This window comes from Leucoraja erinacea, chromosome 17 (assembly GCF_028641065.1).
Source record: "Leucoraja erinacea ecotype New England chromosome 17, Leri_hhj_1, whole genome shotgun sequence".
Lineage (NCBI taxonomy): Eukaryota > Metazoa > Chordata > Chondrichthyes > Rajiformes > Rajidae > Leucoraja > Leucoraja erinaceus.
Genome location: NC_073393.1, coordinates 14,177,748 through 14,203,245, shown reverse-complemented (window position 1 = coordinate 14,203,245; position 25,498 = coordinate 14,177,748). Strand labels below are relative to the sequence as shown.

At 40.2% G+C, this 25,498-nt stretch overlaps 1 protein-coding gene across 3 annotated transcripts in view; it reads right to left on the bottom strand.

Moving 5' to 3' along the window:
* Positions 1 to 1,517: 1,517 nt before the first annotated feature.
* Positions 1,518 to 25,498, bottom strand: part of LOC129705161 (guanine nucleotide-binding protein G(o) subunit alpha) — a 199,299-nt gene continuing 175,318 nt past the window's right edge. The window contains exons 7-8 of one of the 3 annotated variants that reach the window (XM_055648602.1): positions 12,289 to 12,442; positions 1,518 to 4,228 (exon numbers count right to left, since the gene is read on the bottom strand). In XM_055648602.1, the coding sequence (XP_055504577.1) occupies positions 4,041 to 4,228; positions 12,289 to 12,442 (342 nt within the window). In that variant the 3' untranslated portion in view covers positions 1,518 to 4,040. Of the gene's footprint in view, positions 4,229 to 12,288; positions 12,443 to 21,026; positions 21,541 to 25,262; positions 25,417 to 25,498 lie in introns of those variants that run through there. The other 2 variants (XM_055648601.1, XM_055648603.1) reach the window with 2 other exon arrangements.

Sequence of the window (25,498 nt, the reverse complement as noted above, 5' to 3'; positions counted from 1 at the left end):
CAAACTTCTTCCTTATCAATCCCTCCCAGTGCCTTACTTGTTTGAATAACATCTTCACAGATTCTTCTGAGTTCACATAGTGTTGGCTAAAATTACTCACTCTCACACTTCCCAGGAATATATATAGTGAATCTACATACACCAAGACAGATTTATGTTTTCTTAGATAAGGAGATTAGAAACCATTCACGCTACTCCACGTGCGATTTTATAGAACACCAAGACTGTCCTATTTTTGTAGCCCTATTTATTATTAATAAAACCCAATAAATCTCATTATTCAAGTTAAATAGGCAACTAAATTCCCATAATCTGCCCATCTTGCCCGATATCTGAATCTGTTAAAGTGGGCATGTTTAGTTTTGCATTTAATGTGATACAAAGCATCCCACCCCTTTTTAAAAAAATGTAGTCTAATATCATTTCCTGGGATTGTGTGGGTAACAGCTAGTATTCTACTGAAACATAATTTTCATAATTTTAAATAATATAATAATTCTTCATTCCTGGACCTGGTCAGATTTTGACATAAAAGGCATTGCACGTACTGTAATATCTTTACAGGGAAACCATTGCAAGTTTTTGCAGGATGGTTTAAATTTTTAAAGAAATATATTACTTCCAAGACCAATTCAGGACTCTTTGTATCCTTCCAAAAGTCCACCGTGACAATACTGATTACCTTTCCAGGACTGTCCCTTTAATAGTATTAATTCCCTTGTCCCTAATCAATTGCTATGTCCATAGAGCTACACAGAGATATAGCATGGAAACAGATCCTTTAGTCCACCGTCCATGGCAACCATCAACCACCCATTTAAATTAATCCTATATTAATTCAATTTTTTATTTTCTCCAGATTTTTATCATCTCCTTTCATATTTTACCACTTACCTACACTAGGGACAATTCATAGTGGCCAATTAACCAACCAATCTGCACGTCTTTGGGATGTGGGAGGAAACTGAGGCACTCAGAGAAAACACATGTGGTCCCAGGGAAAACATGCAAACTCCACCCAAACAGCACCCGAGATCAGAATGAACTTGAGTCTCAGGCAATGTGAGGCAGCAGCTTTACCAGCTGTGTCACAATGCCGCCTTTTTCTTACATAGTTTACATCCATTAATTCTCATTGCCAGGGACAGTTCTGGCTCACATTAACCATCACTGTTTTGGAGATCAGGTGGGTGAATCAATGTTTTTTTGGGAAACATTTGAGATCAATTGGCTTTAATTGACAGTCTTACATTATCCGTAAAGCACTGGAAATGTCGGATGGCGTATTCCCATTGCAGAATTTATGGAGTCTGCTGAAACTTAACTCTGGAATTAAACTACCAATTGAGGTTCATTTAAAACCAGAAATCACTTTGTAATGTCATAAAATCTGTGCGTAAACACATTTAATCTCATTGTTGATTTACCCCAACATCAACCCATGCCAACCCATCCCCTGCACTCCCGCTATCTAATGTTACTATGCATCTGATTCATTGAGGTAATAACAGGGACAATTAATTTCATTTGAGTTTAATAATTCTTTCGGCTACAAATGAACAAACATGACATGTATGTGATGCTTAAAACATTTCACCAAATTAAAGATGCTCCCAATATCAGTGAAACTCATCCTTAAAATTAGCAAAGGTCTCATTGCTACATTGACTTTGAACCCAGAAAACTGGCATCTACATGCAAGAATTGCTGGATTCCAAAGTGGCCCTTATTATAAATGGTCTGCTCACCAAGTGCTTAAATTAGGATGTGTTTTAACATAGGAATGAGGCTAAATGTTAAATTGGATAAAACCAGAGAGAATTAAAACCTAATTGTTCACCAAGAGTCTGACAGAAATTCAAAGATAACAGACTGTTTCTGTCACTCTTTTAATCTGTCAGGCACAGAAAGAAGCTTGCTACATATTTTTTAAAGAATTTAGTAGATGAGGCATCACGCAAGACTTTTTGGTGTGCTTTAAGTTCAAATGAAACCGACTGTGGTTCCTCTGCACTGCTTATTGTCACTGATCACAACCAAACATCCCACGTGAGGACTGAAATATGAGCAGCACCACTCAATGGGCAAGGTAATGCTGCATAACAGGCAGCTCCCACACATTTCAACAGAGAATAAAAAAAAACAAAGACTCCACAAATGTACCAAGCACATAAAGAAAAACATAAACAGAAGGAACATTGTAATTCTGAAAACCAGAGGTTAGGAGACTTGGTGTTACTGACAAATTTCCTCTTTATTTAAGAGCTACACACGAATATTCCATCATCTGTAAAAGAGACTGGCCACGTTGAACAGACACCAGATCGAAGAAACAAATCAATAAATAAAGTAGAAACGCCTCCACCACGGACAGCCACCATTTTCCTACAAGCTGGTTCACTGTCAGCGTTTAAGGGTCACGAGTTATTCAGAGTGAGACGGTGGGGTGCAACCTTGTTTCAATCAAACTAGGAAATGACAAACAATATTGGTCATGAAAACTGTGGCTTTAATGTAAACACTACATTCGAGGTGTTTGCGTCACTAACATCCCACAGGAGAAAACACCATTCACTAAAAAGAAGAATTAGCAGCACAGAAGTTCACTGAGAAAGAAATAAAGCCTAACTTATATATTACACATTATCATAGCAAATATTGTAAAAGGGGACATCTTTACTGCACCTACTTGGCCAGTGAGAGCTGTGCTTTTCTATACAAACCTGGAGGGTGAACAAATTTAATTATATTTTTAATCCCAATACAATTAGAACTAAGAAATCTAAGCAGAGTTTCCTTGTTACTGTACAGTTGCGCTGTCTTGAGAGACAGTCAGGGTCCATAGTGCGTGCTGAAGGACTCCGGGCCTAGTAAAGATGTTGCAAATGCAGAATGTGGCTAAAGAGTAATCAAAGCAGTGCTGAAACAGTATAATCCAAAACATTAATTTGGGTCAACTAATCAAAGTGTTGTACACAACCTCTCAGCAAAATGTCTTGAATTTAAAAAACAATTGGGGGAAAATTACCTTTTGAAGCTACAAAGCACAGGAAATTGATTTTTTTAATAATTTATTATTTTAGCTTCTACTTTTAAAGACTGGGCTAAAACCAGATATACAGCATTCTACTGAAACACACAACCACCATTCAGTTTCCAGAAGGTTGAATTGACCGTGTAGGAAGGCTGTGTCTCACAAAGGCCAAAGATCATGCTATCTGTACATAAGGGCACCAGGATAGTCCATTATACAGTCTGCAGAAAGGGAATCTGGGGGGAACCTTCCCGTCACACAAAACACGCAATAGATTCTTCATGCACACTCTTGAGGGGAGGGAGCAGGAGAAACATTTATCAGGTCACCAACTTGGCTAAGCCATTTTCACAAGCTCACCACAGGGAAGGGTAAGGAAAGGGCTGGAGGGGCAAGTTGGCACTGGTAAGGATAGTCAAAGAAAGAAAACAAAATAAAACTTCTCTGGCAAGAGTAGACCTTCAAGCTTTTTTAGTAAACGGAAGCCCCTCTCCTCCCTCGGTCGGAGTGGAAAGATCCAAGGCTGTTGCTGTGCTTAACTCAGGGCCGTTCCATTCCACCATGTGAAGAGGGAGGCTCAATGCAGCTGATATGGTGCTGTCCTGTGCGTCCTCAGGTTTCCTAACATATTAGTCAAAGAGCTGCCACGGAACTAAACACTGGAAACTCGGCCTTGTGCTTGGAAGGTGAAGTGGCAGACGGGTTCCAGAGCACAGTCAAGTGTTAAAAACAGGCAGACACAATAGCAATAAAAGGGCTCACCTTCCAGTGTTGGTGGAAGGTGGTGGCGGGGATTTGGGGATTTTTTTCAAAGATTCTTGTAAAATTTCTCTTAAAGTGAAGTAAGGTGTTAATCGTATACAAGTTTGTGATAAGGCTGCGGGTTTCAGGAGTCTAGTTCTGTTGGCAGCTTATGATAACAACTAAAAAGAATTATATACGTTATGCCTTTATTTACCAACTTGCATTCAATAATCATCACCAAATTTGCCTCTAGACAGTAAAGTCAGTATAAGCCGCAGCCTCGGAGATTATTGGCAATGATGATGTCAGTGACGGCATCGAAGACCACCTGGATGTTGCCTGTGTCTGTAGCGCAGGTCAAGTGGCAGTAGATCTCCTTATTGGGAGAGCGGTTCTTGCTCTCAAATTGTGCTTGAATGTAGGCTGCACCATCCTCATAAGTGTTGGAGCCTAAAGGCAAAGGTGTAATGGGAAGAAAAAGTAGGCTTCAGCATAAGGAATGGCACATAACAGACTTTCCATACAAAACTGCTGACAGTCCATGCTCAGATAAAATCCAGCTTCCTTCCCTGTCATTCCTTTATAGCACAGTCACGGAATCACAATATCAACGGTGAGGTCAGAGCACCAACTAACATCAGTAGGTTTTCCTCCAACTTGTACTCTGGTGCTATGGCATCCTGTCTGTTTTGGTAATGGCTGGTCTGTAGTGCATGGACACATTGAACCTCTCCAGCTGCTGCGATGGGATCTGACTTGATGTTTTCTGACCATTAGTTTGATAACATAATAACCAAAACACTTAATACTCTATGTCAAATGTTAGCTATTTTGTGTACTTAGACTGGCATTTTCATACTGTCCTGTCTCCCACTCAGTGATACCTGATGGCACAGAGCAATTTGAAAAGTGGTGTAGCTGTGAAAATAAATCTATTGATTTCACTTACAACTCCTCAATGTTATTGATCTGGAAAATTATTGACTAACAGCTGGTTCGTGTGTTCAGTTATGCCCCTGTCCCACTTAGGAAACCTGAACGGAAACCTCTGGAGACTTTGCGCCCCACCCAAGGTTTCCGTGTGGTTCCCAGAGGTTGCAGGTAGTGGAAGCAGGTAGACTGACAAAAACCTCTGGGAACCGCACGGAAACCTTGGGTGGGGCGCAAAGTCTCCAGAGGTTTCCGTTCAGGTTTCCTAAGTGGGACAGGGTGGTTATTGGACTAATGGTCAACAGACACAAATTCAAAGATTGTGAGTATAATCTCACAATTGATTAACTAAAACTGCAGCAAAGTGACCTTGAAAGCATTGTTATGTTAAACTCCTCCCCACACAGTTCACTGATGTCCTCTTGGGACGGAAATTTGGTGTTCTTACCTGCATACATTGGCCCAATGTATGACAAACCATTCTGTGGGTCTTCAATGAAGCACCCCAATTAGAGCTCTGCCACTCACTAGTTGGCTGAAGGAGGGATCAACCTCATGGGTTGTGAGTGCAGTAATTGTTGATACTGGACCAGTGATGTAAATGAACTTGGAAAATGGATGGCAATCTATTTAATAGATATTAAGGGAGCTGCACAAATACATTGAAATCCTGAATGAGCTGTCCTGGAACAATAGCCTGCAGAGCTCATTCATGATTTCAAAGTATTTTACATCATATTTATCAATAGAACAAAACACAGGTAATGTGACTGAAGAAGGATCGCGACTTCAGTCTGAAGAGGGGCTCCGGCCCAAAGATCACATATCTATGTTCTCCAGGTTTGCTGCCTAACCCACTGAGTTACTCCACCACTTTGTGTCTTTTATTTGTAAACCGACATCTGCAGTTTCTTGTTTCTACAATGGGACTAAGCACTCTGGTAGTTGGTTGGGTTCACTGCTGAACAGCCACACTCTAAAAAGAGAAATAGGAAAAGTGAAACATTTCTCTCTATGGTTAGGTGAGGTGGGAATGTGAGTGTGTACCGAACCTTCCCAGGTTATGACAGAGTTCCATTCCTGAGAACTGTACCGTTCTTAATCCAAACAGTTTATAAGTTGATACTGCACCCGTAAAAGCTTATAACTCCATAGCAGCTGGTAAATCTACACTGCCAGTCTGCCAAACGCTCGTTCATATTCAGAGTGCACATAAGTTGGGGATTCGTAAACTGGAGTGAAGCTGTAACTGGATGCGATCATAATAACACAGAATTGAAACTGAAAAAAAACTACTGGTGCTGAAAAGCAGAAATGAAGCCACAAATGCTGAAACAGTCAAGAAACATTTATGGAGAGAGAAACAGGATTAATTTTTCAGGATGATGTTCCTTAATCAGAACTGGAAAAATGAGAAAAACGTATTTTTCACAGATGCTGCCTGAGCTCCTGAGTATCCCCAATATTTTCTGTAATAATAAAGTGACTGACTACGACAATATGTTCCAGAAGGTATATTTTGTGATTTCTGACACAAATTATATTTCGTAGCATGACTGAGCCCAGCTGTTCAAAGTAGTTTAATTAACAAGCAGTAATGTCTCCTCTAACCGGCTATACACAAGCTGCCCCATTTTTTCTTCTGGATAATTGGCTTGTTCGGCATCAACATCAGAAATATTTTTCTTGGCATATTCCAATAAGGCATCTGAGGTTGGCTACAGTGGCTATAATGTGCTGCAGCATAATTGAGTGGCATAGGGTGAATATGCTGCAGAATTGATCCCTCGTATCAGTTTTCTGCTGAAACCAGTGATAAATACAGTCAAGCCTTATTACTATATATTTCTATCAGATAACTACTTTCCTTGTAATGGACCTCTCATGACAGGGGTTTAGTGCAGTGGAACCTGCGTGTGACACCACAGTTAAGATGTTTTGTTCTTGACCAAAATAATCTGAACAACCAAACTTCTAATCATAACTGTTTTGCTCTGTAGAGATGCCCAGAGCATTGGAAGCTTTCTCCTGATAAGTTATTAATTCCAAAGATATATCCTGAATCTCCATCATCTTAAACATACCCTTTCACAATGGACATGCTTTGAAACACCCTGCACCAAGGCCAAGATGCAGAGTTTTTACGTGATGTCAGTCATGATGACAGCCATCAGTCCTGATGTGCAGGTACTAAATACTCAGACACCATACAAAGGGAGGGCACACAAACATGCACATATACTAACACATATATACACACACACACACACACACACACACACACACACACACATAGAAAACACAACTGCACAGGCAATCTGATACCGAAAAGACTTAGGCACTCGATATGTTGCCAGCACAGACGACTCTTCACTGTGGCAGTGAACAGCATGCTTGCGTTAAAAGCAGGAGGTTGTAGATTTGAAACTTACTCCTGGTACAAGGTTGACACTCAGCAGTGCAGGACTAAGGACATTTGCAGTGCATTGTAGAAATGCTGTCTTTTAGATCAGTCGTTAAAGAGAATTTCCTCTGCCCTTTCAGGAGGATGTGAAATATCCCAATGCATGATCATGAAGAAGGGCACAGAGGCTCTCCCAGGTGTTCTGGCCAATATTCTGGCAGCCAAGCATATTGGGACTTTAGGATCTCCACACACAAAACCCTGACACAGAGAATATTGCTGGGTTTTTTTTTTATGGCTGGCAAGTCAGCATTCTGCCATTCACCACCTACTAGTACTGTGGGGAATACCCATCCTTTTTTAGTGGCACCAAGAGCTAGCTCATCATAATTTTCCCAAGCTTTCAGGGATGGGGAATAAACACTGAGTTATCAGCAATACTCACATCCCCTAAATGAATAGTAATTAGGAAAAAAGAGTAATCAAACAGTAAACACAGGCTAGGACTCTATTCCTTGGAGTGCAGGAGGATGAGGGGTGATCTTATAGAGGTGTACAAATGCATGAGAGGAATAGATCGGGTAGACGCACAAAGTTTTTTCCCCAATGTAGGGGAATCGAGAACCAGAGGACATAGGTTTAAGGTGAGGGGGGAAAGATCTAATAAGAACCTGAGGGGAAATGTTTTCATGCAAAGGGTGGCAGGTATATGGCCGGAGAAGGTAATTGAGGCAGGTATTAACGCAACGTTTAAGAAACATTTAGACAGGTAAATGGATAGGACAGGTTTAAAGGGATATGTGCCAAATGCAGACTAGCGTAGATGGTACATGTTGGCCGGTGTGGGCAAGTTGGGCCAAAAGACTTGCTTCTACGATGTAAAACTCTATAATTTGATGACATGTGATTATGCTAGACTGTAAAGATTTTAACGAGAGAGAGCATTAGCCAATGCAGAGGTTATTGGAAATAATCCTTCTAAGTACAGGGAGTTTTTGAATGCCAAACTTCAGGATGCCTTATGGAAATTGTAGAATGTCTAACTGAGAAAAATCTAAGTTGTGAACCTTGGCACATACTGTATATTAGCAGAATAGTCAGAGATAATTTTAGTTCCTGAGAATACTTTGCTGCATGAAGTCATTGATGCTCCTTCAAATAAAAAGAGAGGAGGTTATTTCAGGCAATATTCTGACTTGTCGGTTGAATCAAATCTCCAATTTAACAGTCAGTGTAGCTCATTCCCCTGTGGTCTCACCCCTCTGCACTTACTTATATGAAGATGAATTAACAATTTACATTCAAACCTACTGAATTTTGCTGATCAATAATGTTGGAAATATGATTTTAAACCTCAGAACCATTTCTAAAAAACACTAAACACAGTGGGATTTAAACTGTAGTTTATTCCCAAACATTAATTCTTATAAAGATTATAAAGGATCGGTGTTTTAAAGCATTATGTGGGCAATGTAAGAAGTGATCTGAGGCTCGTTCTGAGACATAACCAGAGTGGTAAACACATAGCTTTGCATTAATCCCATCAATTGGCATTAATCCTTTCTACCTGACCTCAGAATACCTGTTGCAGGAGTATTTTAAGCTTAGTCTCAATGCACTTGTGGCATTTCTTTCCTTCCAGCTCACAAGTGCACAAAAAGATAAATCTTTTATCTTGTGTGGCTATGAAATATTGGCTAATGCAAATTAGCAGCTCAAGTTACATTGTTTTCAATAGAAACAAAAGGAAGGACAGATGCAAAGCAGACCACCATCTTGCCATCACCTGTTTTATATAATCTTACTCTTACTTATATAAGATTACTCACATAATCTTCCTACATTACATATGCAAACGCTTACAGAGCACAAGGTTTCAATTGAACCCACTGAGTCAAAGCTAAGAGCAATCCAAATATATGACTGCCCTATTCTCCTCTATGCTCCTATGTCCCTTTGTACCTCCAATATTTAACCAAGTTTCCCTTAAAAGATGTAATGCTTATGATGTGTGTAGTTTTAGTCCCCTAATTTGAGGAAGGACATTCTTGCTATTGAGGGAGTGCAGCGTAGGTTTACAAGGTTAATTCCCGGGATGGCGGGACTGTCATATGCTGAGAGAATGGAGCAGCTGGGCTTGTACACTCGGGAGTTTAGAAGGATGAGAGGGAATCTCATTGAAACATATAAGATTGTTAAGGGTTTGGACACGCTAGAGGCAGGAAACATGTGCCGATGTTGGGGGAGTCCAGAACCAGGGGCCACAGTTTAAGAATAAGGAGTAAGCCATTTAGAAAGGAGACGAGGAAACACTTTTTCTCACAGAGAGTGGTGAGTCTGTGGAATTCTCTGCCTCAGAGGGCGATGGAGGCAGGTTATCTGGATGCTTTCAAGAGAGAGCTAGAAAGGGTTCTTAAAAATAGCGGAGTCAGGGTACATGGGGAGAAGGCAGGAACGGGGTACTGATTGGGGATGATCAGCCATGATCACATTGAATCATGGCCTACTCCTACACCCATTGTCTATTATTACTTTTACAACTCCCTGTGATAAAGAATTCCAGCAACATCTCATGCAAAGAAATATCTCTCAATATACCAACAGAAGAACTATGCACAGTAACAGGCTTCTGGGCCTCGAGCCGGTTTTGCTGGTCATGGCTTATCTGAACTTAGCCTATGCTGCACTTTCCTGCCTGTTGCCATAACTCTCAATTACCTGACAGATCAAAGGTCTCTGTTCACATTATAAATTGATGACCTCTCATCAGTCACTCCTAAATGAGGAGGAATCCTCAATCCTTTCTGTTAAAACATTGATAATTTTTCAACGCACTCTAGCACATTTTCCTTGGCAAACGCTTATCACTTAATCAGTGAACATTGAGATTTTACTCTCCTTATCCACACTCTTCATCTATGTTTTAATAAGAACTCAGTAGCTGTCCATAGGTTACTCCCCATCCACCTTTCTATCAGAATCACACTCATTTACTTGCATCCTTTCTGTCAACCAATTTTCTGTTCACGTTTCCTCATTCATCATGCACCTCGAGACAACTTTAGTTGTCGCCTCCTGGACACTTCATTGAAGCATATTCCCTTTATCCATCAGCCATTCCTTCATTACTTGTTTTTAATTTCAATTACTCCTTGTCCCTTTTCATGATCTGTCTACACTTCATATCGTCACCATAAATTTGTATTGTTTGTCATTTTACTTTGTGCTTCACTTTGTGGTCTTGAAACTCCTTTTCTATATTTTATCTGTGTTTACTCAGTTTTTGTGGGGCATGTTATCGCTGTTTTTAAAAGTGCTCATAAGATCACAATTTTCATATGTGATATGCTATTAAATAGTGTTGTTGTGTTCCGTGGTGTAATGATGCATTATTTGAGCTCAAGCATGTTATAAGAAACTGATGTGTCTCAATTTTGCAAAGTACTTATGCTTGGCCTTCAGGCAAAATGGTATTAGTAACTGGTTGTTCTGTGAGTAATATACAAGTAATTTTTCAGACCGATGAGTTTGAAAGCCAAGCTGGAAAGTTAACATAGGGCATTGCAGCATTGTTAATGTTACTGTCATGAATAACACTCTGGACACATATTTCCTGAGCCAGCTAAACTCCCAGGGGGAAGGTCAGGGTGGATTGCTGTTTGGTGAACCTGAAACAGTCACAACTTTGCTCTACTGTAGCATAAACCCAATGTCAACTGCACAACCTTTCCTTTGGATCAGAGAAATTAGAATGAGAGGGACATGCGATTGGAGGGAGGGCACTGAAAGGGCAGAGGAGTTTAAGAAATGAGGGTCACTGAGGAGAAGAGTTTTGAAGATGGAGGATATCAGGGGAGGTCAAAGGAGTAGGTGTTTAGTGTGTGTGTGCTTTCAGCCCCTACACGGTAGGCCACCTATGTATGTGCTAATGCCCATGCAGTAGAACGGTCTCTGTATGTTTTAATCCCATGCCACAGGGTGGTGACCTCCTATGTCTTAAGTTCGGCTTCGGACAAAATTGCTGTCATTACCAACACCGGGTTTCACCTGAGTGACAAACACAAGACCTCTTGACAACATTGCAGATCAATCCACAGGGAACTGTAAGATGACATTATCACCTGAGTGAGTGAGACACTGCAGGGATAGTCACATTGCCCATGCCATGACAGGTACCACTGACCACTGCCTAATCCACACACATGTACAAATGGACAGATGTAATGGCTCAAATATGTAATGGTTTACTGTGGGCACCTATATGAGCACAGTCACAGATATGCAGATGCACACACGCATCCAGATCTTTACATAAATGGACAGATAATTTGCAGTTTGAAATAAGCAGATAAATGCATGGACACCCAGATCCACATGTACCAAAACAAGCACGAACATACTACAAAGATACAGAAACATGACCAAATATACAGAAATGTACACCAATGTCAAGAGACTAGACTGTATTCAATTGCCATCCAGCTTTGATGAAAAGTGAACTCTTCTCTCCAGATATGGCCAGACCTGGCAAGCATTTCAACCCCTTTCTATTTTCATATTTTATTTTCTTGCATACACATGAAGAATATCTGAAGATTCATGAATCCTTCACAGTTTTTACTTCATTGGAATCTCTTAAGTATTTCCATCTGTGACCATCATGGGGGTAAGAACTGAAGCTTCATTAATGTACAGTATCAATATTCTCCCATTGGCAGCCCGTGTTACACATCTTCTGGCTTTCCATTTCTCTTGAGGTTAGTGAAAAAAATGTGATGCTCATTGGTTGTCATCCATCTTATATACTTACACAAAGCTAAAGCTTCCTCAAACGCTATGCAAAATATGGCAAGACCTCAGATCTGCAAAACCTCCTCCCTGATGCAGTATGCAACCTAAACTCTCTTCCCCTTCCACCCACACCCTCAACTTCGCTCAGCCAGCCCCAGTGTATTTTACAATCACAGTTTGCACACACGCATTTGGAATTGGCAAGCCTGGAACATCTGAGGATATGGACCCCACAAACATGACATGGAAAAGGGTTAGTATCTTTGAAAGTAGTGAACATATATCATTTGACAGGAACAGAATGAATGCATAAACGTGCACACGGTGAGGCAAACACTGCGAGAGAGACTAAAGAAAGGTAGGTTTAAATCAGTAAAACTCCTACCTGTATACTCAGGGAAACAGATTGTGAGAGGTGACTTCTTGATCTTCTCACCAAACAAATCTTTCTTGTTGAGGAAAAGAATAATGGAGGTGTCGATGAAGAACTTATTATTACAGATGGAATCAAACAGCATAAGAGACTCGTGCATGCGGTTCTGCAGCAAGAGAAAGGAAAAGAAGAGAAAGAGAAAGGAGGATTCGTTAGCATCAGAAAGGGGAAACCGTATGAACGAGCGTGGTTAATAAATATGAGACAAATAGATATTAGATATAGATAAGACTCTACCGAGTTCAGGCAATTGAATGTTTAGAAGCAGAGACATTTTGCATATGCTCACGCACATACACACTCACACACACACACAGCATCTAAAATATAAAGCCTTCTCTTTTTGCTCAATGTAGAAACATGTGAATTTAGCCCTGTTCTGTTGACATCGGTAGGCCCCATTTTAATTCTTAACTAAATTTAAACTTGTTCACTCCATTATTGACCATGTCTATAGATTGTTAAAGTTGTCATTTACAATATACAAAATTAATCTTTCCAGGTTAAAATATCATATTCTAATTGAGTGAGGGTTGTGGAGAATGGGAATCACAGTCATTAAACCTGCTGCAAACATCAAAATGCACAATGACTGCCATTTTGTTTGCATATATTAACAATACAGATATTTCCCTTGTTCTACCTATCACTTCCAAACCTTCTCCACGCTCAAAACAAGTTTTCTTTCTTTCCTAATTCTTTTGCAGAATATTAGACCTGAAACATTAACTCTGTTTCTGCTGCCTAACCTGCAGAATTTCTTCTCGGCGTTTTCTGTTTTATCTATTTTCCAACATCAGCAATTTTTTTGTATCTTCATTTACTTAACTATCATGAGATTTTGCTAAGAGATTACCCTGTAACAAGATAACTGGCTTTTCTTTAGTTTTGTTGGCAGAAATCTACAAGACAGTCCTCAGGTCACTTTATTTAGTCAGGGTTGAATTAGTGCAAACATAAATAGCTAACTGCAGTCACTACATCCATGGGCTATCCGAGAGTGGAATGTCCTTCCCGCCACCACCAGATGTGCACCAACCTTGTCACTCTTCAAGTCACAGCTCTTCAACTTGGACATGGATCATCTCACCAAACTTGCTCACATAAAAATCTAAATAACCCTTTTGCAACCAGTGCTCATGCCAGCGTAACCTGCATGAGATAACCTAGCTGTTGGCGGTTGTGCAATAGCAAACAGAAGCAGAAGAAGTAGCTCAATATCCAGTATGTCTAAACTGGAAGGTCAGCCAAGAGATCAATTGGCTTGGGCAGATTTAAACCCAAGGTACACAACTCAATCATATCACTTCCTTCCATGAAGAAACATGCCTTGAGCACTATAGCATTGGTATGAAACACATCAGGCTGCACTCAGTCAAACAATGAGACCATAAACTACAACATTCTCTGTTGACTGTTCTGATGCATTGATATGAGATTTGTGCTGGATCATATGCTCCATCAAGCCCTCTCCCCAACTACTGTCCAAAAGGTTTGTAAGCAATGACTACATTCACAGAAGGAAATAAATTCTCATAGTTTTCTGCCATATCATTCCAGCTGCAATGTTACAATCTTCACTAGATGCTGTAATTGGTTGTAAATAACAATTTAATAAGATCTGCAAAGTTTTCATTTGTATTGACCAACCAATTGAACAAATCTATCCATCCATTTGAAAATATTTTTTTCCATAGGTTTCTTGAAGTAAACAACATACTGTACAAGGGAAGGCAGTCTTATTGAGATGTGGCTCCCAGATATATCTGAGGCACATCATGTGGCTGAATTTCATTACCATTTTGAATATCAAATATCAGACTGCTCCCTCCAACATCAGACACTACTATTCTCTGAAATTACATTAGGTATACACCTGCATTCAGTTATTCTACTCGTTGTCTTACATTATCCTGTAAAATGTCAGTTAAATAAGAGGAAAAAGCAGACAGTTGAGCAAACTAAAATCATCTACTTGTTGAGAGAGAATCATAAACTCTGTATGTGAGTAATTAACATTGATAATGGAAACGATAGACAACAGTCCAGATATCCTATATAGATAGGAATGACGGTCAGTCATTTATCGGCACAAATATATAACGTGAAGCAATCCTGCAAGATGTTCAGAAGCTTTCCAAAGACCAAGATTACTTCACTGATCTTCACTTCCTTGAAAATTAGGAGCAACCCTAAACTGGGTCTCTCACGACAGAATCACAGGTCTAAATGACACAAAGAATATGCTCAGCTTCATTAGTTCAGACACAAAAAGGAGACAAATGGATACACTAGTAAACAGCTGGCACTTTATTGACATCTTACTAATAAATACATTAACAACAGAAATAAATAACAGTACATGCTAATGTACAAACTGACACATTCTTCCTACAAACGTATTGTAAATTCTATGTCATTTATGTGTAATTAGCAATAAAACACGACATTAGCCTAAGTCGTCATTTAAACCATGTTTTGGTTCATAGCCCCACAGAGAGATGACCATGAGATTGGCACTAAACATTGGCACATACTATAAGAGTGAGGACTTCATTACAACTAGATTTTGGACAAAGATGTACTCCCATGTTCCTCAATGTTCACATGCCTGAAGTACTCACCTCTACTAGGTATCACCCAGTTTGTGGTTAAAACTGTGGAAGGGAATACCATATTATTGGTTCGATGGGCATTTTTCAGTGGTAAATAAGCATAACTGGCATTCAAAGCCTTTACAGCAAGTGGCAGACCTTCATGAGTGGTTCAAAGCCAGTGGATGGCCTTTGAAGATTTATACTATAATAATACTGACAGTTGGTGACATCTATCCAATTAATGGCATAAGCTATCTCAATTACTTTCCCATATGGAGCAGCTCTGAGGCAGCAATAACCTAGCACCACAAAATTAAATCATCATTCTACAACAGTACTGCATTCTTACGTCCCATCTTCAGTAAAAGGACAATGTATGTCCTGTAGCAAAATCATTAAACATGCTCCTTTGCTGAAAGAATGATTTTTATTTTCTACATCCACCAACACACGTTTCATCCACTTCCCACAGAGAACATCAACATTCCAAGATGGATACCATCTTCAGGAATCTGCTCCCTTTGCCAAACTCTCTTTGTAGCTCATAGTACGCTGCAATTGAGCTGCCAATATCGGTTCTGTTTCTAGTAAATGGACAACACCCAACACACACTATCTTTATGCAATTTCCATCACTGTCCTAGATAAAATGCAAAACATGGATCAGTACCTATTAACCTCATGCTGTGGCATCATTATTTTCTATTCTCAGTCATAAACATTGTCCTTCAGTACAACATTTGAAGTAAATGAATGCAGTCACAATCTAAGCACTATCCAGGATTCCGCTATGTAGCAGGTTTCCATCAGCAGGTTGACAGGTCCTTTGATCTGTCACTAAAAGTCTTTGTAGCCAATAATGCCAGTTAAATGTTGTGCAATCATGGATAAATGTATCAAATAAAAGCCTGGGATGAATGCTTCAATTAGGGAAAGATTATGTGGTATGCGTGTGATTTGCCAAAGTGGACTGGAATCAGCTATTTTGGAGGAATGCAAGGCATTCAAAAAGGAGATAATTTGATGCAAATATTACCCCATGATTTTCAACTCTGGGCCCTGCAGTATGTGTACATAGAAACATAGAAAATAGGTGCAGGAGAAGGCCATTCGGCCCTTCGAGCCTGCACCGCCATTCAATATGATCATGGCTGATCATCCAACTCAGTATCCTGTACCTGCCTTCTCTCCATATCCCCTGATCCCTTTAGCCACATCTAACTCCCTCTTAAATATAGCCAATGAACTGGCCACAACTACCTTCTGTGGCAGAGAGTTCCAGAGATCACCACTCTCTGCGTGAAAAATGTTTTTCTCATCTCGGTCCTAAAGGATTTCCCCTTTATCCTTAAACTGTGACCCCTTGTCCTGGACTTCCCCAACATCGGGAACAATCTTCCTGCATCTAGTCTGTCCAACCCCTTAAGAATTTTGTAAGTTTCTATAAGATCCCCCCTCAATCTTTTAAATTCTAGCGAGTACAAGCCGTGTCTATCCAGACTTTCTTCATATGAAAGTCCTGACATCCCAGGAATCAGCCTGGTGAACCTTCTCTGTACTCCCTCTACGGCAAGAATGTCTTTCCTCAGATTTGGAGACCAAAACTGTACACAATACTCCAGGTGTGGTCTCACCAATACCCTGTACAACTGCAGGATAGTACAGGATAGTGAAAGGGAGAAAATAACTTAGGTCAGGCATTATGAGGTCAATACTGCAGGAAGTGCAGAAGAATGTTCAAAGTGCATGGTTGTAAGTAGACATTGTGACTGAGAAGGAACATACAATATTGGTTTTGTAGAAAGGGATTGTTAATGTGTTTAGCACTGTAAGTTGCCACATTAGGATGAAATGTATTCGAGGCTGTTAGAAAAATACATTTCATGCTGTTAGAGAGGAAACAGTAATACTCTGACCATTTTACAATTTTCTCTGACTCTAGCATGGTCCTGGAGCACTGTTGGTGTGCCATTGTAAGAAAAAAGAATAAAGCGATAGGCTGAGTAATTGTGGCTCAGTTAGTCCAACCTTGGGGGGGCACAGCAATAGCAAAATAATTTGGGTGACTGTATTAATTATCCCATTGATAGGTTCAAATCAGCTGATAGTCAGCAGGAATCTGTTCAGGGAAAGTTGTATATGAGCAACTTGTTTACATTTTTTGAGGGTCAACAATCAGAAATGTTAGTGATGTTTCACTCTCCACAGATGTTGCCAGTCATGTTCATTGTTTCCAGCATTTTATGTGTTATGGTATACTTAGTGGGTATGGAGTTGACATGGTCTTTTTGGGGCACACTAATTGGAAAAACAAAATCCCATGGGATCCAAAGTAACGATGCAAGGTGGACATAAAGTTAGCCCAGTGGAAATAAGGAGCAATGTTTGTTGAGCATTTCAATGACTGGGCAACAATTTCCACCGGGGTTTGAAAATAGGTCCCTAGCCTTTTGAGCGATATTATTCAACATTTAGACAGAAAATAATAGGCATGTGGTTGATGGTGAGGAACATGACTAAGAATCTTCAGATAGGAAAAGGCAAAAAAGGACATGTCACATATCTTGAGCCGACTCCTACAGAGAGCGTTGAATATTTACAGTTGAATGTTTAAGGAACTTTGCCAAATAAAAAGAGAACCTGAAAAACTACTGGCAAAGAAATCAAGGAAAAGTCAATAGACTTTTATAAAAGTATAAAGATTAAGAAGTTAAAAAGTCAAGTCGATTTACGGGTATAAGCACAAGTATGATGAAGTGCAGGTACAATGACAAGCTTACTTGCAGCAGCAGCATCAAAGGCATATGGACTCAGACAACACATAAAACATAAATTATATATACATTCTATAAGACAGTGAAAGGAAAACAACATTCAAAAATCAAGAAAATGCTTCAACTGGGAAACAAAACTAAGAAAAGAGTAAGAACAAATATTGAAAATAATAGGCATGTGGTTGATGGGAAGAAGAAAAGTTAACGCTACAGGAAATTGTCAACAAACTCGTTAGGTGAGCAGAAAAATGGCAAAGACATGTTAATACGGAGAATTATAAGGCATTACATTTGTGTAGGATAGAGAAATAGGACCTTTTCCTACATATTCACAATTCCCTGAAGGTGGCAAGACAGATGGATGAAGTGGTTAAGAAAGCTATCGAGGTTGTGGCAGAACAGTACAAAAAGGCGTGGCTGGGTCACATTACAGTATTGTGCATGGCTCCAGTGGCCATTTTACTAAATAGATGTTACACCTTTAAAGAGCGTACAGAAATTAACAATGGAGATTTTTTGCCTAAACTGGATAATTTTAGGGAGGAACGGAGATTGATCAGATGGGAACTGTTTTCTTTGGCACAGAGGAAGCTGAAGAGAGGGTTTGTTGGGGTGTATAGAATTACAATAGAAGCCAATTTCCCTGAAACGTCAAGGTGTACAGATTTAAGGTAATTATTACTTTCAGCTAAAGGATAGGTGTGTGTGCATGTGGGGGAATTTGGGAGGGAGGAAGTCTGTAGCTTAGTGCCAGAAACTACCCCTGCTTTTAGATGCTGTTACAGCCAATGCACTGGTCCAGGAGTTGGAAAGCACGGTAAAGCTTTTCTATGAGAAGAAAAGTTCACTTTCTGACAATGTGGATACAAGGGCCGAAGCCTGAATGATTCTCTAAAAGGCGAAGAAAATATCAGGAGCAGAATCCGCTGAATCGTTCTCTAATGCTCACGTTGGTTATTTGCTGCCACCTATTGTTGTGATTGCATATGGTGTGGTGGAGACGCCCCTCAAAAATAAGGGAAGGGATTCCACGCCAGTGGACTACATGAGTGGCAAGGGTGGGGGATACATTTGTGTAAACAGTATTGAATGTTTGTATACCCTCCGAGAATGTCGGATGATTTTTTTTACACAGTTCCTGTGTTGTATATATTTATTAATTGAATAAAGTCTATTTTGAAATTTAAAAAAAAGATTGCATATGTTGTCAGAGGGAATAATTAAGGCCTTGGAGGACCAAAGATTATTCTATCACCTTCTCTGAAACAATGTTAGATTCATAGACACTGATCCTATTGGTAGCTAGTTGAGAACCTGTGTGGTAAGCTAAGCCTTCCCTTGTTGGGTGAAAAATTGGACACCAACTGCAATTATCTGCATCACTCAAATGAGATAACTCAATACAGAAAAATAGAAACATAGAAAATAGGTATAGGAAAAGGCCATTCGGCCCTTCAAGCCAGCACCGCCATTCAATATGATCATGGCTGATCATCCAAAATCAGTACCCCATTCCTGCTTTCTCCCCATATCCCTTGATTCCATTGGCCCTAAGAGCTATATCTAACTCCCTCTTGATCATCCAAAATCAGTACCCCGTTCCTGCTTTCTCCCCATATCCCTTGATTCTGTTCCAAATGTAAATAAACACTTATTGCCACCCATGCCAAAACCTTCCACTGAAGCTTTGAGTTGAGTCCTGTTAATTGTTTAAATAGCCAAACTGTGACTCAACTGTTGTGAAAAACACCCAAGAAAGTCAATTCTGCACCTATCCACCCCACAAGCAATTAATAGCCCAGACTCTTCCATGCAATCAGAATGTAAACATGCTATTTATGGTTTTGGAGTTCTTCCACAAAGTACTCGTCCTGTGCCTGGGGAGAGGGAGGAACACTGCAGAAAAACTCAATGTAATAATAAATCTTCCAAATACAGCTTGTTTTGAAAGGACAAACACGTCATTAAATGGGGCAGAAATAAAGTTATTTTACTTTAGTTCTGTTAAATAATTTTGATTTAAGTCATCTTGATATTAATTTTTGTAGTCTCTAATATACGTTGTGACTTTTAAGATATAATGTGGCTTCTAATTAAGGATGAAGCATGAATGAATCTCCTCTCACATGCAGGGAAAGTACACTATTTACACAGTTACAATTATGGAGTGTTTAAAAGGATCACCGTTAAAATTTTGGCAGTTTGATTAATTGGCAAAAAATAATCTGCACGTCTTGCTCTTTCTAAGAGCTGGTCCATATATAATGGACTCAATTACCTCTCAGGTCTTCCTACCGGAGTTCTTGAAAGTGAACAACTGTCCAACCATGACAGATATTATAAATATTTTCAAATACTGGACCCTAAGTCTTTGGCTGTAATCGTGAAGCCCAAGGAAGGCAGACACTTGAACATACATTAACACATGGCCCCAGTGCTGACTTTGTTTGTTTCGTTGAGCCATAAACACCTGTTTGTGATTCCTTCTGACCCGATAATACAGGTCTGCACGAAGCCGATTATATGGCTCCTCACTTGTCGGACACACAAGAGAGCCAACGCAGGTCCACAAGACTAGATAACATTCATCCTCATGGACCAGACAACACACAACTAGTCAGTAGTGTTTTGACAAAGCCCAGCCTACTTGTAATCCCAGCATGAGCCAGATAACCATTCACCATTTCCTCAGCAATATCTTTCTGACTAAATCACCATTTTAGTTTTAGCAGTCGCACCAAAAATAATCAGCTTGTCCAGCAAATTGAGAAGTGAGTGAGCTGTATAGTTCTTAATTCTGAAATTTACATAATTAAGATGATGAACATTTTAGGTAAAGTTAACGCAAGGATAAATGTGTTTGAACTGAACGCACCATGAGAACATGCAAAGGAGAGAGTAAAACCGCCAAAACTGACGGCAAAGAACAATTTACAAGGATGCAATCCGCATGTGTGTGTGTGTGTGTGTGCGTGTGTATGTGTGTGTTTCATATATTGGGGCCAAGTATGTCTACCTGAGCATACATGTGTACATTGATAAAAATGTGAAAGCTTAGGTATGAATGAATGGGCCAGCACCACTAAGCAAACAGTATATGGCACTCAATGCAGGAGCCAACTAAAATGAGAGGCACCCTCCCTGTACCAAACGACAAAGTGCTGGAGGAACTCAGTAAGTCAGGCAGCATCTGTGGAGGGAAATGGACAGACAATGTTTCAGGTCAAGATCCTTCTTCAGTCTGAAGAAGAGTCTCAACCCGAAACAATGTCTATAATTTCCCTCCACAGATGTTGCCTGGCCTCAGTTCTTTCAGCACTTTGTTTTTTTGCTCGATTCCAGCATATGCAGTTCCTTGTGTCTCCTCCCACTTCCAGGTTCCTCAGCTATCAGTGGCCTCATTAGTTATACCACTACTTAGGCACTGAAGGACACCTACATCATCAATGCAAGAGTAGCAGTATAACTGTGCCTTAAGGGTTATGTATCTCGCTCCCTGACTCATGAGTGCAAGTGACGATAAAACCTGTCCAATCCCGCTCTCGCTGCAAGTTGATTTTGAAAATAGGTTGCTCTGTTTTCTTCTATGGTAAAACCAGTGGTAGAATTATCTGCAAAAATGCCATCCTCTTGCATCCGATGATTCTAGTACAGTCCGCACCCTCGCAGATTGTTAGCAATAATCACATCGGTTACTGCATCAAAAACAAACTGGATGTTATTGGTGTCGGTTGCACAGGTGATGTGCGTGTAGATCTCTTTGCTCACGGACTTGTTCTTGTTCTCATATTGGGTCTGAATATAAGAAAGAGCTTCAGCAAACATGCTAGGGCCTGAAACAGAGAGAGAGAGAGACAGACAGACAGACACAGGGAAAAAACAGCATCAGCAATATTGCAAATTGTTTTTCCCAGTTAACTGGTTGCTAAACACTTTAACTCCCCTCCAATTCCCACAGTGACCTTTCTGTCCTGGGCCTCCTCAATTGTCAGAGTGAGGCCCAGTGCAAATTAGAGGAACTGCACCTCATATTTAGCTTGGGCAGCTTACACCCCAGCGGTATGAACATTGACTTCTCTAACTTCAAGTAAACTTTGCTTTCCCTCTCTCTCCAACACCCCCCCACCCCTTCCCAGTTCTCCAACCAGTCTTACTGTCTCCGACTACATTTTATCTCTGTTTGCTCTGTTCTCCCAACTAACTGATCTATTCTACATTTTCCTTGATCTCCATTCCCTTTGTCCCGTTTTCACACCGTACACTTCCTTATCTATACAATTCCTTATCTATATACCTCCCACTCTCCTGACATCAGTCTGAAGAAGGGTCTTGATCCGAAACGTCACCCATTCCTCTCCAGAGATGCTGCCTCACCCGCTGAGTTACTCCAGCATTTTGTGTCTATCTTCGATTTAAACCAGCATCTGCAGTTCCTTCCTACACATTGAAAATTATCCTCCTTATTCTGGACAGTACTGTTTTCTGGTGATAAACATCAGCCTCTCAGATCAATCTGCAGGTTTTGAAATAAAAGCAGAAAACACTGGAAACACTCAGCAAGTCAGGCAGCATACAGTAAGTATGCGGAAAGTGAAACAGTTAATATCAATCCTGATCAAGGGTCTTTGATCTGAATCATTAACCTTGTATCTCCTTCCACAGTGTGCTTGGCGTGCTGTGTCTTTTTCATATTTTCTGTTTTTATTTCAGATTTCCAGCACCTCCTTCAGCTTTTTGAATGTCAATGTCTAAAAAACTGAAAACACATATTTCTCTATTTATTCCTGGATCTTCGAAAGCTGAGAATTATTTTTATGAAATCACTTGCAGGGACACGGGTGAAAGCATCAACAGTATTGCTGCAGAGGAAGGCATTCACCTAATCTTTGACTGGGATTGTTAGAACAAAGGGCATCGCAGGAAGCCTGGGTGATAAGAGAAATTGAAGTGTTTCAGAAGGAACTGCAGATGCTGGAAAATCGAAGGTACACAAAAATGCTGGAGAAACACAGCGGGTGCAGCAGCATCTATGGAGCGAAGGAACTAGGCAACGTTTCGAGGCATGGGACAGGTATAGGCAGCTGAGATCAAGTGTATCCCTGGAGGAGTTTCGGAAACTGTGGAGTATGATTAAGAAGGAAATCAGGGCATAAAGGATGTAGGAGATAGCTCAGGCAGATAATATTAAATAATTTTTAATGTATTTTATGGGAAAGAGAATAACTAGAGAGAGAATAGGACCCCAGAAACCAAAACGGTCATCTCCATGTGAAGCCACAGGAGATGGGCAAGGTCCTCAATGACTATTTCTCCTCTGTTTTTACTGTGGCGAACGTCATGAAGTCTGGGGAGCCTGAAACAGTTAATGGAGATGTATTGAGAACAGTCTGTATTAGAATAGAGGAGGTGCTCGATGTCCTAAGACATATGAAGGTGGATAATCTCCTGGGCCTGATCAGATATATCTGAGGACACTGTGGGAGGCGAGAGAAGAAATTGCAGGAGCCTTGGTTGAAATAGATGGATGAATCATCAATAGACTCCGGTGGGGTACATTGGTTATTTTGGACATTTCCACTTGGTTATACGCCAACAATATTTTGGTCCTATTCCTTAACACAACTGCTTTGAAGTAAATTTTTTGAACAGGGAGATCACGATGACTTGGCATATTTTGCACTATCAATCAAAGGATGTACACTGCCCTCCATAATGTTTGGGGTGGGCTGGGAGAACAGAGGGCTTTTTAAAAAAAAATATTTTGTAATTTATTTGAACCTATTTGGCTTAATGTACAATGCCCTCCATAATGTTTGGGACAAAGACCCTTCGTTTATTTATTTGCTTATGTACTCCACCATTTGACATTTGTTATAGAAAAAAATCCCATATGGTTAAAGTGCACCTTGTCAGATTTTAATTAAGGCCATTTTTATATATTTTGGTATCATCAGGTAGAAATTACAGCAGTGTTTATACATAGTCCCCCCATTTCAGGGCACCATAATGTTTGCGACACAGCAATGTCATGTAAATGAAAGTAGTCATGTTTAGTATATTGTTGCATATTCTTTGCATGCAATGACAGCTTGAAGATTGCGACTCATGGACATCATCAGTTGCTGGGTGTCTTATCTAGTGGTGCTCTGCCAGGCCTGTATTGCAGCCATCTTTAGCTTATGCTTGTTTTGGGAGTTAGTCTCCTTCAGTTTTCTCTTCAGCATATAAAAGTAATGCTCAATTGGGTTCAGATCGGGTGATTGACTTAGCCACTCAAGACTTGACCATTTTTTAGCTTTGAAAAACTCCTTTGTTGCTTTAGCAGTATGTTTGGGATCATTGTCTTGCTGTAAAATGAACCGCCGGCCAATGAGTTTTTAGGCATTTGTTTGAACTTGAGCAGACAGGATGTGTCTATACACTTCAGAATTCATTATGCTTCTACCATCAGCAGTTGTATCATCAATGAAAATAAGTGAGCCTGTACCTTCAGCAGCCATACATGCCCAGGCTATAACACCCCCACCACCGTGTTTCACAGATGAGGTGGTATGCTTTGGATCTTGGGCAGTTCCTTCTCTCCTCCATACTTTGCTCTTGCCATCACTCTGATATAAGTTAGTGTCCGTCTCATCTGTCCGCAAGACCTTTTTCCAGAACTGTGGGTGCTCTTTTAAGTACTTCTTGGCAAACTGTAACCCGGCCATCCTATTTTTGCGGCTAACCAGTGGTTTGCATCTTGCAGTGTAGCCTCTGTATTGCTGTTCATGAAGTCTTCTGCGAACAGCGGTCATTGACAAATCCACACCCGACTCCCGAAGAGTATTTCTGACCTGTCGGACAGGTGTTTGGGGATTTTTTTTAATTATAGAGAGAATTCTTCTGTCATCAGCTGTGGAGGTCTTCCTTGGCCTGCCAGTCCCTTTGTGATTAGTAAGCTCACTAGTGCTCTCTTTCTTCTTAATGATGTTCCAAACAGTTGCTTCTGGTAAGCCTAAGGTTTGCCCGATGTCTCTAACAGTTTTATTCTTGTTTCTCAGTCTCATAATGGCTTATTTGACTTTCATTGGCACAACTTTGGTCCTCATGTTGATAAACAGCAATAAAAGCTTCCAAGGGTGATGGAAAGACTGGAGGAAAGACTAGGTGCTGTGAACTCTCTTATACCTACATTAAGGAGGCAATGATTACACATCTGAGCAATTACAAATGCCTGTGAAGCCATGTGTCCCAAACATTATGGTGCCCTGAAATGGGAGGACTATGTATAAACACAGCTGTAATTTCTACATGGTGAAACTAAAATGTATAAAAATACCCCTTAATAAAATCTGACAATGTGCACTTTAACCACATGTGATTTTCTCTATTACAAATCTCAAATTGTGGAGTACAGAGGCAAATAAATAAATGACGGTCTTTGCCCCAAACATTATGGAGGGCACTGTACATTAAGCCAAATAAGTTCAAATAAATTACCAAATGATTTTAAAAAACCTCTGTTCTCCCAGCCCATCCAATTTCATCCCTAGCGATCTGGCTGTGGTCATGTTACCTGCGTATTCGGGGAAGCAGATTGTTAGTGGTGATTTCTTAATTTTTGACTCGAATATGTCCTTCTTGTTAAGGAAAAGGATGATGGAAGTGTCTGTAAACCATTTGTTGTTACAGATACTGTCGAATAACTTCAGTGACTCGTGCATGCGATTCTGCAATAGAAAGAATCACCCGTGGTTATGCCAAATGCTTGCAATCAAACAGCAACATTTCTATCTTGGCAGCTGAGCAAAG